This window comes from Myotis brandtii, unplaced genomic scaffold, assembly GCF_000412655.1.
Source record: "Myotis brandtii unplaced genomic scaffold, ASM41265v1 scaffold73, whole genome shotgun sequence".
Classification (NCBI taxonomy): Eukaryota; Metazoa; Chordata; class Mammalia; order Chiroptera; family Vespertilionidae; genus Myotis; species Myotis brandtii.
In genome coordinates this window covers 804,452-818,805 of record NW_005370886.1, presented here as the reverse complement: position 1 = coordinate 818,805, position 14,354 = coordinate 804,452, and the positions used below count along the sequence as shown (strand labels likewise).

At 39.9% G+C, this 14,354-nt stretch overlaps 1 protein-coding gene across 7 annotated transcripts in view; it reads right to left on the bottom strand.

Moving 5' to 3' along the window:
* ARHGEF9 (Cdc42 guanine nucleotide exchange factor (GEF) 9) overlaps positions 1–14,354 on the bottom strand; it is a 204,287-nt gene that overhangs the window by 65,086 nt on the left and 124,847 nt on the right. For all 7 annotated transcript variants that reach the window (XM_005882609.2, XM_005882611.2, XM_014530266.1 and 4 more), the window contains 2 exons: positions 7,959–8,191; positions 2,854–2,983 (listed from right to left, as the gene is read on the bottom strand). In XM_005882609.2, the coding sequence (XP_005882671.1) occupies positions 2,854–2,983; positions 7,959–8,191 (363 nt within the window). The remainder of the gene's footprint in view (positions 1–2,853; positions 2,984–7,958; positions 8,192–14,354) is intronic.

Genomic DNA, 14,354 nt, shown 5'->3' with positions numbered 1-14,354 from the left:
ATTCTATGGCTTTGGAGAATGTGCTCACTCTTACCATTACATTATGCTGTATCCAGGCCAAAATTACTGGAGAGTCAGTACCTTCCTTTCTCTGGGTCTCAGCTTTCCCAGCTGTTAAATGAGGTATCTGAGGATGATGTCTAAGTTCCTAGCCCTGGTACTCAAAGCTTGAAGTCAGTTAGAAATGATGGCTGCTGCATCACCCCAGAAATAATCAGAGGCAAACAACACTGGGCCAAAGAGAGGGGTAGCTGGATATTATATTCTCAAGCATACCATTTTTTCCCAGTCTAAGGGATGGAAAGGAAAAGAGGTGCTCAGCGGGAATATTTTCTAATAATACAACCTCAGAAAGAAAGCTCAGAGATATTACTGTGACTCTAGACTCCAACCCAGGGATACCTTAAAACTTAGATAACACTCCTTCTTTGGGAGCCCACATAGTAGCACAGAACTTCTGGAGGCCCAGATCTGGGAGAGGAAGTCCTCAGAATGAGGGGACTATACAGGCCTTTCCTTTGAAGGAATGGAAAGGTGAGAGTGGTACCAGTCTGCCATGTTCCATCTGAGGTATGCCAGGAAGATGTGTCACCATCTATTTTGAATATATATGAAGTGAAAGAAATCTATAAAAGGGGCCAATGCCATACAAGAATGGCCAAGATTACTTTTAGATGCACCACTTACTAAACTGAGAATGATTGTACAAGGACTAGGACTACTGAGTGTCATCTGGTCCACCCACCGTATCAGTAAGTAGACAAATTCTATTCTAAGTACTACTTATCACATATAACTCCACCAAGCAAACAAAAACAAATAAAACCTTGAAAAAATACTCCTTATGCTCATCAAGGTGGTTGACAGTTGATGTCGGGCAATTCACATGTCCTCTCTGTGCCTCAGTTTTCTCATTTTAAAAATGAGGATACTAGCAGTACCAACCTCATTTGACTGTTGTGAAGATTATATAAATCAACATATATAAAGTTGTTAGGAAAGTACATATCATATTATAAGCTCTATATAAGTGAAAGTTATTCTATTGAGTATTACTGTGTGCCCTATATCCTGTGCTACATACATACTCCTATTCATACTCACAACATAATAAGAAATATACTGTTAATATCCCACAATCAAGGTCAGAGAAATTGGAAGTAATTGTACTAAAGTGGCTGAATCCAGGTAGACTCCCTCCAAATTCCATGTTCTAACCACTGAACCACAGTAGAATAATGATTCTTTAATGGAACAACCAGGTGTCCTGGAAGTTTTCTGAGGTGAGAATCTCAGAAGGCTTGGGTTCTAGACCCACTGCTGCTACCAATTTACCTGTGCCTATGAGAAATATGTTAACCACTCTCAATCTGTTTCCTTATTTGGACATTTGGAATAATATAATGGTTCCTGTATGGCTCATCTTATATGGCTGCTTGAAAGTGGCCATGTCAAATCAGTCCATGTGAAGGAAAGAGCTCTCTCAGAATTCAGAGCTCTCACCTTGTCCCCAAAGTGCAATCTTTTTCCACTGACCCCTTCCCCACAGGCCTATTGTTCTCTTCCATTCCTCCAGAATTTTGCTCACACTGTTTCCTCTTCCTAGAATGTATTTGTCTCCACTTCACCCCCGGATAGGCAAAAGCACATCTCACTCATCTCAATTCTCAGCACACCATTCTGATTACAGGCTGATTGTCTGATGTAGGGTTTATTTTCATACAGTTTATTTTCAATGCTGCCTACTGACAAGAGGGCAGAGAAATAACAAATCCATCCAGCACCAGATTTGGTCTCCTGGTCCCAGGAACATGCCTCATCAAGCCAGTTTAGCTTTTAAACAGATGCTCTTGCTGCCTCCATCATGTTGGGGCTTTGTGTATCCTCCAACTTCTTTGGATTAAATCACCCGATGGTAAACTGCAATAGGTCCTTGGGTATTACACAACCAGGATGTGAGGGGAAGGGTTCCATGAGGAGGAAATCACAATCATGTTCCCAAACATGAGCTCTAAACTTGGGTTCCTGGTAAAAAAAAAATCTCAAAAAAAAAAAGATTAAAAAGAAGTTGTCGGGGATATGTTCCTTCTCCCTTCCTTTCAAGTGGATCTAATGCGTGTAAAGGGTGGTAAAGTGATAGCTAAACCAAATATCAGCATCAGAAAAATTAGGAATTCAAATTCTCCAGAAACAACAGTCCTTGGAACAGGTCATTTTCTATGCTGTTCCCCTAAGCTGCTCTGAAGTATTGATTATTACTTAGAGGTTGTATCTATGTCCAATGGAATGGGGTTGTGAGGTATTATTTTTATAAGCATATGACAAAAAAACAACAACAGAATTTGGTCTGTCAATTTGGCAGGGATGATAGTCAGGGCCTGAAGTGTGCAGGCTTGGGTAGACCTAATAGATATGTCATGGTGAGGTGATCCTAACAAGAGGAAAATAAGTATGTTGGCTGGCCTATACCAGAGAACCAACCTTGTATTCTGTGTTTGGGAGTGAATTAGGATATAGATCTCTTCAGCCAAGTATTCATCTGGTGGTGATGAAATTCCAGGACTTGAAAGAGATTTGAAAGGTTACCTAGTCAACCCAATCGTTTCCTGGCAATAAGAAAAATGATGAACCTTTCCTTTCTTAATGAAGCACTGTTACAAAGATTTATCCAACCTTCTTAGAAAGCTATTCAAGTACATGATACCTCTCATTAGCATGAAGTTTTGCTTTGGCTCTCATCTAAATCCTTCCTGCTGCTCTTCAAATCTAATTCCTCTTCACCCATCCATGGCTATGTGCAGTTCTGGCTAAGCTGTTCAGAATTCCCAATATCCCTGTTGGTAAGGATCCTACCTCCCAGTCTAGGACAGAGGCCTGCCACTGGGCAATCTTGTCAATATTCTCCAAACGCCGCTTGCGTTCATTGATCTGTTGAGTCACATTTCTCATGACAGCCAGAGCAGCTGCCACATACCTGTAGTCACTGCAAAGACACAAAAGTACAAGTTGAATGACTCAATGTGCCAGAGAACCAATTTGCTACATGCCAACCCTAACATCCATTTTCTTCTTCCTACTTAGTATAACAGAACCCTGGTTTTCAGATAGAAGCCATGTCACATGGAGACTACATTACCTATCATTTTTTACAGTAAGGGGTGACTATGTGACTAAATTATGTCAAATGATATGTAAATAAAAGTGTGGAGAATAATTTGAGAAACCTCTTTTAAGGAAATTGGCATACTATTCTTTAGCCCTTACTTAATCATGATACTTAGAATATAGATTTGATGGCTGAAGTTCTAGCAGTCATCTTGGACCATAAGGATAAGGTCCAGACTCCTAGAGATAGGATAAGAGAAAGGTGGAGAAAGTCCAAGTCTCTGATGACTATGGCAGCCATAGATTACCTCCCTGCAGACATCTTTTTCATAAGATAAAAAATAGACCCATATCTTTTCTACACCATTATTTTTGTGTCCTATCTGATACAACCAGCTAAAAACCAAGAAGGGATCTTCGCACATGCCTTGGTCCAGACAACTTTACCATTTCTTCTATCACCTATTTCTAGGGAACTCTGCCCCAAATCACTGTGAAGTAACATCCTCCTGAACAATATAGAGATAATACATAGAATAGTGATTAGAACAGAGACTGAAACCAGACTCCTTGGGCTCAAATCCTAGTTTTGTCACTGACTAGTGGTGTGGCCTTTGGCAAGTTTCATTCACCCTCTCAGTGACTCAGTTTCCTTAGTTTCCCCCAAAATGAGGAGAATTACCTTAGGATTTATTGAGGGTTTAATCATCCATGTAAACTATTTTACTCCTTTACTCCAGTTTGTTTTCTGTACAACTGTCAGACCTCAGTCTTCAAACATTACTGTATTTAATCACTTCCAGTGACAAAATACTTACTATTCCTCCTAACCAGTTTATTTTGTCTCAAGAAAACTCTGTTAAAAAATAAGCTCTTCTTTATCCTGAATCTTTATGAATGTTAGCTATTATCAGTTTCTCTTCTGGATCCTACTGTTGACTCATATTGAGCTTATGGCTGACTAATGTTTCCTAAGTCTCTTTGAAATATGCTGTCTGGAAGCTGCATGTCTCTCAATCTGTAGTTTAACTGTTGATTTATTAAACACAACTGCAAATCTTTACATTTGTTCATGTTACATTTCATCCTTTTACAATAGATCCTACAGCCTATGGGGGATCTATTGGGCTCTGTAACATTGCCAAAGTTATTCTCTGGCACTACTATCTGAGCCTGATATTTAGAAGCAGAATAGGGTGATGATAGAAGGGCCACAATGTAGAGTAGAAGCTGTTAACATAAACAAGAACCTCTGTTCTTTGGGCCATTCCTCTATCTGATTTGAGAGCATCAGGAAAATGCCTTAAGCTACTTTCTGGAAGGTAAAGCATAAAGCTATACTGCCCAATAAGGTAGCCACTAGCTACATTTAAGTAAAATATTTTTTTTGTTCCCAAGTTTTATCTGTTACATTTATCAGTATTCAGTAGCCATATATGGCCAATGGTTACAATATTGGACAGCATAGATATAGAGCCTTTACATTACTATAGAAAGTTATACTGGACAGCACTGGCATGAAAATGCTTATTACTTCATGCCCCACTCAGCCATGAATTAATCCCTGCCACTGTGCAATACTGTCAGTCAACCTTTGCCATTGTTACCTGGGTGCCTTTCTCACAATGGTTATAGAGGAAATATTCCCATCTCTAACTTGCCCCTTTAGCTTTAGTAGTGTGTGAAAAAAGTAAATAGCTGTGGTCCAGTCTGAATCCTGCTCAGAGTCCAGAGGACTCCAGATGAGGTCTGGGCCCAGGCCCCTAATGAAGAGATTGACTGAAGCAAGATTGTATTACTCCAGATACATCAGCTAAATGCCCTCTTGTCAGCTTAAGGAAGGTTGGGTGGCAGGATGGGGACATGTCACTCTTCTGTAAGCAAAGGTAGTATTGTTCTCCATTTATCACTGTCCATCCATCTAATCTTCTACCTCAGCAGCCACCCTGACTGCCTGCATTTCAGACCCACCTATCTTAACACCTATCACACTAAGCTTTTAAGCTGGCAGCAACTTCTAATTGCCTTCCAATCCAAGCTACTCTGACATGCATCACAGGAGCTGCCATCTTGATGCAGCTTGCTGAACCTGTCTGTGACCTGGGTATAGTGCTGGGCCCAATAGGGCATGCTGAAGGAAAATAGGGATTGATGTAGCCTGTCACTCACTGAGACATTCTCTCAGCATTCTTGATCCCAGGGGATAGAAGGACAGGAGACCAGGGACCCAAAGGCAAAGGAGGCCTTGAGGCAGGGGTTCCAGTTACAAGGTGAAGTAATACAGGAATGGCAAATCCCAGGCAGATGACCTATCTTATTGGTTCCCATTAAACTCAAAAGGCCCCGAGGTTGCTTTGACCTAAGAAACTAACATAGCTTTTTGCTGTGCTTTGAACATGGTCTTTCTGAGCTCTTAAAAGCAATTATGTAACATATAATTTACCTAGTTGAAATCATCCATCCCCAAGTATGGTTTTTAGAGCCTCCTGCTAGGTTCCATGGAACAGATACTCAGGATTAGGTAGGAAATGAACTGTGATATAAAAACATCTGAGAACCACTATTCGAATATACCAGTTTTAAAACTATTGGTCTGGAGGCTGCTCCACTGAGATTTAGGTACAATAGTGGCTGCTTTTGGTCATTTAACACCATGAAGTATAACTGTGAATGGCATTTAGGTTCATGATATCACGAGTTAACAGAACCGGAAGACACCTTGCAGATGAGCTAATACAATGGCTGACAAACCTTCTTGGGCATGGAATCACTTGGAGAGCTCTTTAAAAAGGTTTAAAAAGTTATGTTCCCAGTCCTGGATAGGTGGCTCAGCTGGTTGGAGCACCATCTTGTACACCAAAAGGTTGTGGGTTTGATTCCAGGTCTGGGCACATACCTAGGTTTCAGGTTCAATTCCAGGTTGGGGCGTGTATGGGAGGCAACTGATCGAGGTTTCTCTCTCACATTAATGTTTCTCTCTCAAGTCAATAAACATATCCTCGAGTGAGGTTTTTAAAAAACAAAACAAAAAACAACTTACAGTTAAAAAAAAAAGCTAAGTTCTCAGACCACTGTCCAAAATTTGTGTCCCTGTTTTTCCAAGGACTTGATCTTTGTAATTTCACTGTCTGGGCCTCAGTCTCTCCAGCTATAGAAGGAGGAAATATGACTAGAATACGTTCCTTTAAGGGTCTTTCCATTATAAGTGCCATAAATATTTTCCATTTTTATTTTCAAAATATCTTAATTTTAGTGGGGGTTCTTCAGCGTCCTATGTTAGCTCTCACAAGAAACTGTGTCCTTAGAAAACTTGGCACTCAGTTCTGACAATGCGTTGTATTAAATCTTTTTAAATGAGATGTAGTCACCTCCAAATTTCATATCTAATGAATATTCCCATCATTCCCAAGCTAGCAAACAGACTGAAGGAGGAGAGAGAAGAATCCTCCTTTGCAAGGTCCTTCTCTCTACCTGCCTTCCTCATAGCCAACAGAGCATGGAAGGCAGAATTACTACTGGTGGTGTTACTCACACAAAGGGAGAGTCCAGTGTCATTGTATTTGGATTCATATCTGAAATCTGTTCAGGGCTCCAAAACTACTGAAGCACATGACCCATGATTTGCTTAGAAAAACATCAACTTAAAAATAAACGCATGGATTGACCTAGAAGTTTGATATAAACAAAACCAACTGGCCAACACCCATGGCCTTATGCAACTAGATCTAGAAGTCAGATCCAAGGAACCTAGGCAATGGAGCCAAATAAAAGTAGAAAGCAGGCTTAATACAAATCAGATAGGAAACTAAAACAATTGGGCAAAGGCCTTCTTTCTACTTGGAGTGTTCAATCAGAAAGAAAGCAGAGAGCTGGCCCAACTGGTCTAAGGTCAGGGACTTAATACCAATTAAAGGCGGTCTAGAAACAGGCTGAGGACTCTAGTTCATGAAGTAAAACACTTGAAAGAGTGGGAGAGTGGGGGATGGTTCACTTTAGATCATCCCCATTGTTGGAGATGACTCCCAGCATATACCTTACTGGTAGGGGGTTAGGGATGCCATTTCCATTCTGAGAGATAAACTCCTTGGTCCATTTTGAGTTGGTTTTCTAGAAAATATTAAAAAACTTTGAAAAAAACTTCAGGGGAAGTTTCAAGTCTATTTTCCCCCAGTATGTTCAGGGTCTAATGGGAAAGTACAGTTGGAATGAGGCAGAGCAGGATAGAAAAGATAAAGAAAACCAAGGAGTTAGCCTTGCAGAATAAATGTAAGGTCGGTATAGTTGGGCAGGCTGTTACCAAAATATTTAAATCTATTAAGCAGAATAGAAAATAACAGTTGAACAATTATTCCATTTGTGTTGAATTACTTGGCTAAACTCAGGACTAAGGACCAGACTGTAGGCTTCCTGAAGGTAGGGTTTAAGTTGTACAATAATGATGATGCATAATGATTTTTTTGTGCATACTGACTTACAACTTTTTAAAAACAGAACATGATCATATTTAATACACAAGTTTGATACAACCAAAAAGTAAAACACCAGAATAAAATAGTAACAAAATATTTCATTTGCAACACATGAGAAATGGTTAACATCTTTAGTCATAAACAAGCTCTTAAAAACCAGTAACAGAGACACTATAATGCAAGGAAACTTGATTTACAACTTTATAAGCCTTCCCTTACTTTATACACATAACAGCCTTGTGAGGTAAGCAAGAATATGTCATCATCCCATTGTGCAAAGAAGCTAACAGAAGCTCAGACAAGGAAAAAGAACATACATACTCAGTAAGAACCAACATGTAGAGGAGGCTCTCTCCTTCACTCTTGCCTCCATTAATCCCTTACCTATGGTCCTGGGCAGTATACTTGAGGAGCTCAGCCAACTGTAAGGGATACTTGCAGATTTTCTGGACTGGAGTGAGAAGGAAACCATCAATAGCTATGTCAATCATTTGCTGCAAGAGGCGACAGGCCTCAAAGAAATGCTGATAGCGGCTGTCCTTCATCAGTTTGGAGAGCTCCATGCAGGCGTCCAGATGGTTGTTACAGTACTCAGAGTATATCCAGAATCCATCTTGCTGTGAGCAGAAGAAAAAATGAAGAGAAAGTAAAAGACTGCTGAGGATTCCAAAAGAAGTTTTGGAGAAATGGAAAAACAGACCCTGTTGTTATGTAGGAATATTAACATGATAATATAAATCTTCCAAAATTAATTCATAATTTAATAATAAAAAATGAATTATTTAGAAACAAGAAAAACTTATTGTAAAACTTCATATAGAAAAATAAATAAGTAGCAATAGTAAAGAAATTCTATAAAAGAAGGGTAATGAGGAGAGACTGGCCCTCACAATAGGAAAATATACAACAGCAATAAAACTTTAGAAATTTCTGGCAATGGCAGACTAAATTTTTTAGATAAATCTTAGCCAAAAAAGCTAGAAAAATATAACAATTTCTGTTCAAAGAAATCACATCATCCAGAGGCTCAAACTGTCTCCACAGAATATTCCTTAGGAAATACGCCTTGGAGTATTTAGGGGTAAAGAGGTCATGATGTATGCAAATTAAACAGATGGCTAAGAAAAAATATATGAGTGGAAGTATGTACATGTACATATACATATAGAGAGGTGGGAAGAGGAAAGAGAAAAGAGAATGAAGGAGAGCATATTCAAATTATAATGTAAAAGTAGTGAAATGTTATGTTAACAATAGGTGAATCTGGGCAAATGGTATATAAATGTTCTTTGTACTTTTCTTACTTTACAACTTTCCTGCAAGTTTGAAATTATTTCTAAGTTTAAAATATACCTCTACAAATTTTCTTATACATTGTTTAAAACTCATACAAAGATTATCTGATACATAAACAAAACCTAAGAGAAATAATAGGCAATACAAATTGATAGATATAAAAAATCAAGATTGAGTTATTATACAGACTTAAAAAAGTATTATTTAAAATAAATACTAAATAGGCAAGCCCACAGATGAAACTAGAAAAAAATATAAATAAAGAGGGAGAGAGTGTGAGTAAAGGGGTGAGAAGGGCATGTGTAGACATGTGTGGTATGTGTGTGGATGAATGAGGGACAGATAGATATCTCAGGAGTCCCAGGAACTGGAAGATCAGGCTCTCCTAGATGGGGAGCCCCTGCTGCCACCACGGGCACCCCCAGACTGGTTCGGCTTTGGTGGGGAACCCATGCCATCTTGTAGAGGGGAGTAACGGAGGCCAGGAGTGCTGACACACCAAAACCCAGACCAACCTTGCATAGCTCCCCAGGACCTGTGCAGGGAGCCGCTTGCCAGCCATAACACACGTGGAACCACCACCATGCTCCAGCAGTGAGCAGCATGATACCACAATGTAGGTCCCAATGTCTAGAGTGAGTGCTTGCCAGACAGACCTCCTGAGCTGTGCCTCTTTGCCAAAGCCCAAACCCAGTGTCCCAGAATACCATGCTTCAGGTCCCCATGCTGTGAGTGCAAGCCACTTGTACCCCACTCCTTGCTCCATCCCTGGTCCTAGTACAGAGCCACAGCCCAGTGCATACTACACCCCCACTAAGACAGAGCCCTTGCCCGGTGATCACCCCACCCCCCGCACAGACAGAGACTTTGTCAAGACTGCACTCTGCCAGCAGCACAGACAGAGCCTTTGGCTGGTGTGCACCCCACCCCTGGCACAGACAGAGCCGCAGCCCAGTGTTTGCTATGCCCCCAGCAGAGACAGAGCCTCTGACCAGTGTTGCCCCACCCCTGCACAGACAGAGAGGCAGCCTGGTGCGTATCCAGCCTCCAGCAATGATGGAGCCTTGGGCCAGTGTGTGCTACACACCCAGCAGATACAGAGCCGTTGATAGGTGGGTGCTCGGTCAACAGCACAGACAGAGCCTTCGGCTGCTGAGTGCCCTGCCCCCGGCATAGACAGAGCCTTTGAACTGTGCATGCTCTGAACCCAGCACAGACAGCTGTCACCCGGCACACACCCTACCTCCACCCCAGGTCAGAGCTGCTGGTGGGTCCTGGTGTGCCCAGCAACAGGTCACAGTACCATGCTGCAAGTGCACTGCCAGAGAGACCTAGGCACCATCCTGCCTTAGGAGCTGGGGCTGCACAGAAAATTGCATGCCAGAGGATTCTTGGCCCTCACAGAGAGTCACAAACTAGAGCAACTATGCACCCACATGCGCCAACCCCAAGAAACAGACAACTGAGGAATCAGAACCATGGGAGAAGGGAGTACAACTCAGAGGAGAGACAATAACAGTGTGAAGCTCAAGGCAGACCCAACTCCTGGGCTAGGGGTCCAGGACCATTGGACTGCTAGGGCCTTTAATGCCTGGGACCCCCTGCAGGGACCCCAGAGCAAGAAAAAGACAGCAAAAATAGGGAGACAAAGAAACAAGCCCCAAGGAAAGAAAAGGAAGAATCGCCAGAAAAGGATCTAAATGAAACGGAGGCATGCAAAATGTCAGAAAAAGAATTCAGAGTAAGGGTCATACAGTTTCTAAACAGGCTAGATGAGAAAATAACAACTTATGTAAGAATCAAGAGGAAATAAAAAATGATACAGTTACAATAAAAAACACAATGGAAGGTTTCAACAATAGACTAGAAGAAAAGGAGGGCCGCATCAGCGAGCTAGAAGACAGGGCAGGAAAACACACACAATTTGAACAGCAATTGGAGGAAAAAAAATAGAAAGCAGGTGGAAAGCTTAAGGGAGCTTAGGGACAACATAAAAAAAGCAACATCCATATAATAGAGATGCCAGAAGGACAAGAAGAGGAGCAAGGATTAGAAAACCTATCTGAAGAAATAATGACAGAAAACTTCCCTGAATTGAGGAAGAAAAAAGTCATACAAGCACAGAAATTCCAAAAACAAGATGAACCCCAAAAGACCCACATCAAGACACGTCATAATTACAATGGCAAACATTAACAACAAAGAGAGAATCTTAAGCACTGCAAGAGAGAGACAGAGAGTTACCTACAGGGATCTCCCATTAGATTATCAAATGATTTCTCAACAGAAACACATCAGGCCAGAGGAGAATAGAATGAAGTATACAAAGTGAAGCAAAGCAAGGGATTGAATCTAAGAACACTCTATCCAGCAAAGATATCATTCAAAATTGAAGGGGAAATCAGGAGCTTTGCAAATAAAAAAAGGCTAAGGGAGTTTATTACTACCAAGCCAGCAATGCAAGAAATGCAAAAGGTACTGTTGTAAAAAGAAGAAATAGAAAGGGAAGAAGGAACACAAGCACAAAAAATAAAAATGGCTACAAACAAATACTTATCAATAATACCTTTAAATGTAAATGGATTAAATGCTCCAATCAAAACACATAGGGTGGCTGAATGGATAAGAAAACATGACCCATATATGCTTTCTATAGGAGACCCACCTCAGAATAAGGGACTCACAGACTGAAAGTGAAGGGATGGAAAAATGTTCTTAAGGCAAACAAAAATGAAAAAAAAAACTGAGATAGCAATACTTATATATGACAAAATAGACCTCAAAGTGAAGGCCATAACAAGAGATATTGAAGGCCACTTCATAATACTAAAGGAGCAATTCAACAAGAGTATATAATTCTGGTAAACATATATGCAACCAATGCAGAAGGACCCAAACACATTAAAAAAAAAGTTCTGGAACATATCAAGGGAGAGATTGACAGCAATACAATCATAGTAGGGGACTTTAATACCCTATTGACATCACTGGATAAATCCTGTGGACAAAAAATCAACAAAGAAACAGCAATCTTAAATGACTCACTAGATCAGATGGACTTAATTGACATCTTTTGAACATTTCACCTCAAAGCTACAAAATATGTATTCTTCTCAAGTGTACATGGGACATTTCCAAAGATATACCACATATTGGGACATAGGCTAAGTCTCTACAAATTCAAGAAGACTGAAATCTTATCAAACATCTTCTGAGATCACAATGGCATAACACTAGAAATTGAAAGGGTTAAAGAGAGTAAAACAGGACAGAGAAAACTTATTGTGCTTAGCAGATATCTTGCAGAAAGCTTGCAATCTTCACCATGGCATAGTGCAGATAGTTACTGGAAATCTAGCGCCAGGAAGAGCTAAGGATGGACCAAACCCTTACATCAGCAAAACGGCTTGCAGGCAGCAAAAGTTAATAAAATCCTTTCCCTCCCTACACTCTCTGCTGATTCCTTTGTTGGACTCAGCCCACCTGCACCCAGGTGCCTGAAATAAAAGCTTCTTTTGATACCTTATGGCCTCATGTCATAGGTGCATGACCCTGCCAACTCTGAAGCTTTTAGAAATCAACTACAATAAAAACAATAAAATAATTCAAACACTTGGAGGTTAAATAGCACATTATTAAACAATAATTGGGTTACCAGAAATGAAAGAAGAAATAAAAACAAATGACAATGAAAATATAACAATCTAAAATCTATGGGACATAGGGAAAGCAGTTCTGAGAGGGAAGTTCATAATTTTACAGGCCTAACTCAAAAACCAAGAAAAACTGGTAATAAATTAGCTAACTTTACAACTCAAAGAATTAGAAAGAGAGCAACACGAAAAGCCCAGAGTGAGCAGAAGGATGGAAATAATAAACATCAGAGGGGAAATAAATGACATAGAGACCAAAAACACAATACAAAAAATCAATAAAACCAAGAGCTGATTCTTTGAAAGGATAAACAAGATTGATGAATCTCTAGCCAGGATCACCAAAAAACAAAAGAGAAAGGACCAAAATGAACAAAATCAGAAATGAAAGAGGTGAAGTAACAACTTACCCCACAGAAATACAAAGGATTATAAAAAAAATACCATGAACAACTCTATTCCAACAAACTGGACAACGTAGAAGAAATGGACATATTCCTAGAAAGATACAATCTTCCAAAACTCAATTAGGAAGAAGCCAATAACTATGGAGGAATGAAGCAGTCATCAAAAAACTTTCAGCAAACAAAAGCCCTGGGCCTGTTGGATTCACAGAGGAATTTTACCAAACATTTAAAGAAGACCTAAAACCTACCCAAAAAATTCAAGAGGAAGGAACACTTCCAAGCTCTTTGTATGAAGCCAGAATTACCTTAATCCCAAAACCAGATAAAGAAACTACAAAGAAAGAGAATTACAGGCCAATATCCCTGATGAACACAGATGCCAAAATCCTCAACAAAATTCTACAAAATTAGATTCAGCATTACATTAGAAAGATCATACAACTTGACCAAGTGGGATTTATTCTAAGGATGCAAGGCTGGTATAATATCTGCAAATCAATAAACATGATATATCACATAAACGAACTGAGAGACAAAAATAACAAAATCTTATATATTGATGCAGAAAAAACATTCAACAAAATCCAACACCATTTCGTGAAAAACTCTCAGCAAGGTGGAAATAGAGGGAACATACCTCAACTTAATAAAAGCCTTATAATACAAACCTATAGCCAACATCATACTCAATGGGCAAAAACTAAAACCATTTCCCCTAAGAACAGAAACAAGACAGGGATGCCCACTTTCACCACTCCTGTTCGACATAGTACTGGAAGTGCTAGCCATAGCAATGAGACAAGAAGAAGAAATAAAAGGCATCCAAATTGGAAAAGAAGTAAAACTGTCATTATTCATGGATGACATGACATTGTACATAGAAAACCCTAAAGACTCCATCAAAAAACTACTAGATTTAATAAATGAATTTGGCAATGTAGCAGGACACAAAATTAACAACCAGAAATCTATGGCTTTTTTATACACCAATAATAAACTCACAGAAAGAGAAACTAAAAAAAAAAACAAAATCCCATTCACTAATGCAACAAAACAATTAAGATTTCCTAGGAATACACTTAACTAAGGGGGTAAAAACCTGTACTCAGAAAACTGCAGGACATTAAAAAAACATAGAGGAAGACAAACAAATGGAAGAATATACTGTGTTCTGGAATGGTAGAATCGACGTCATTCAAATGTGCCAGGAGCCGGTCCATCCTTGCTGCTTGACACAGTCGCTGCAGGGAAGAAACATCTGCACAGCATATGTTTCAAGGGATCTGGCGTATATGGCATGCTGTTCTTAATATGCTTGCTCCCCTTCTTGGCGTTATGTGTTTTAACCAAGGTCATCTCTCAGAGAAAGGTTGTTTCCCCAGGTAGGGATTTTTCCCTGAAGTTAGGGAGGGAATAAAATCCCT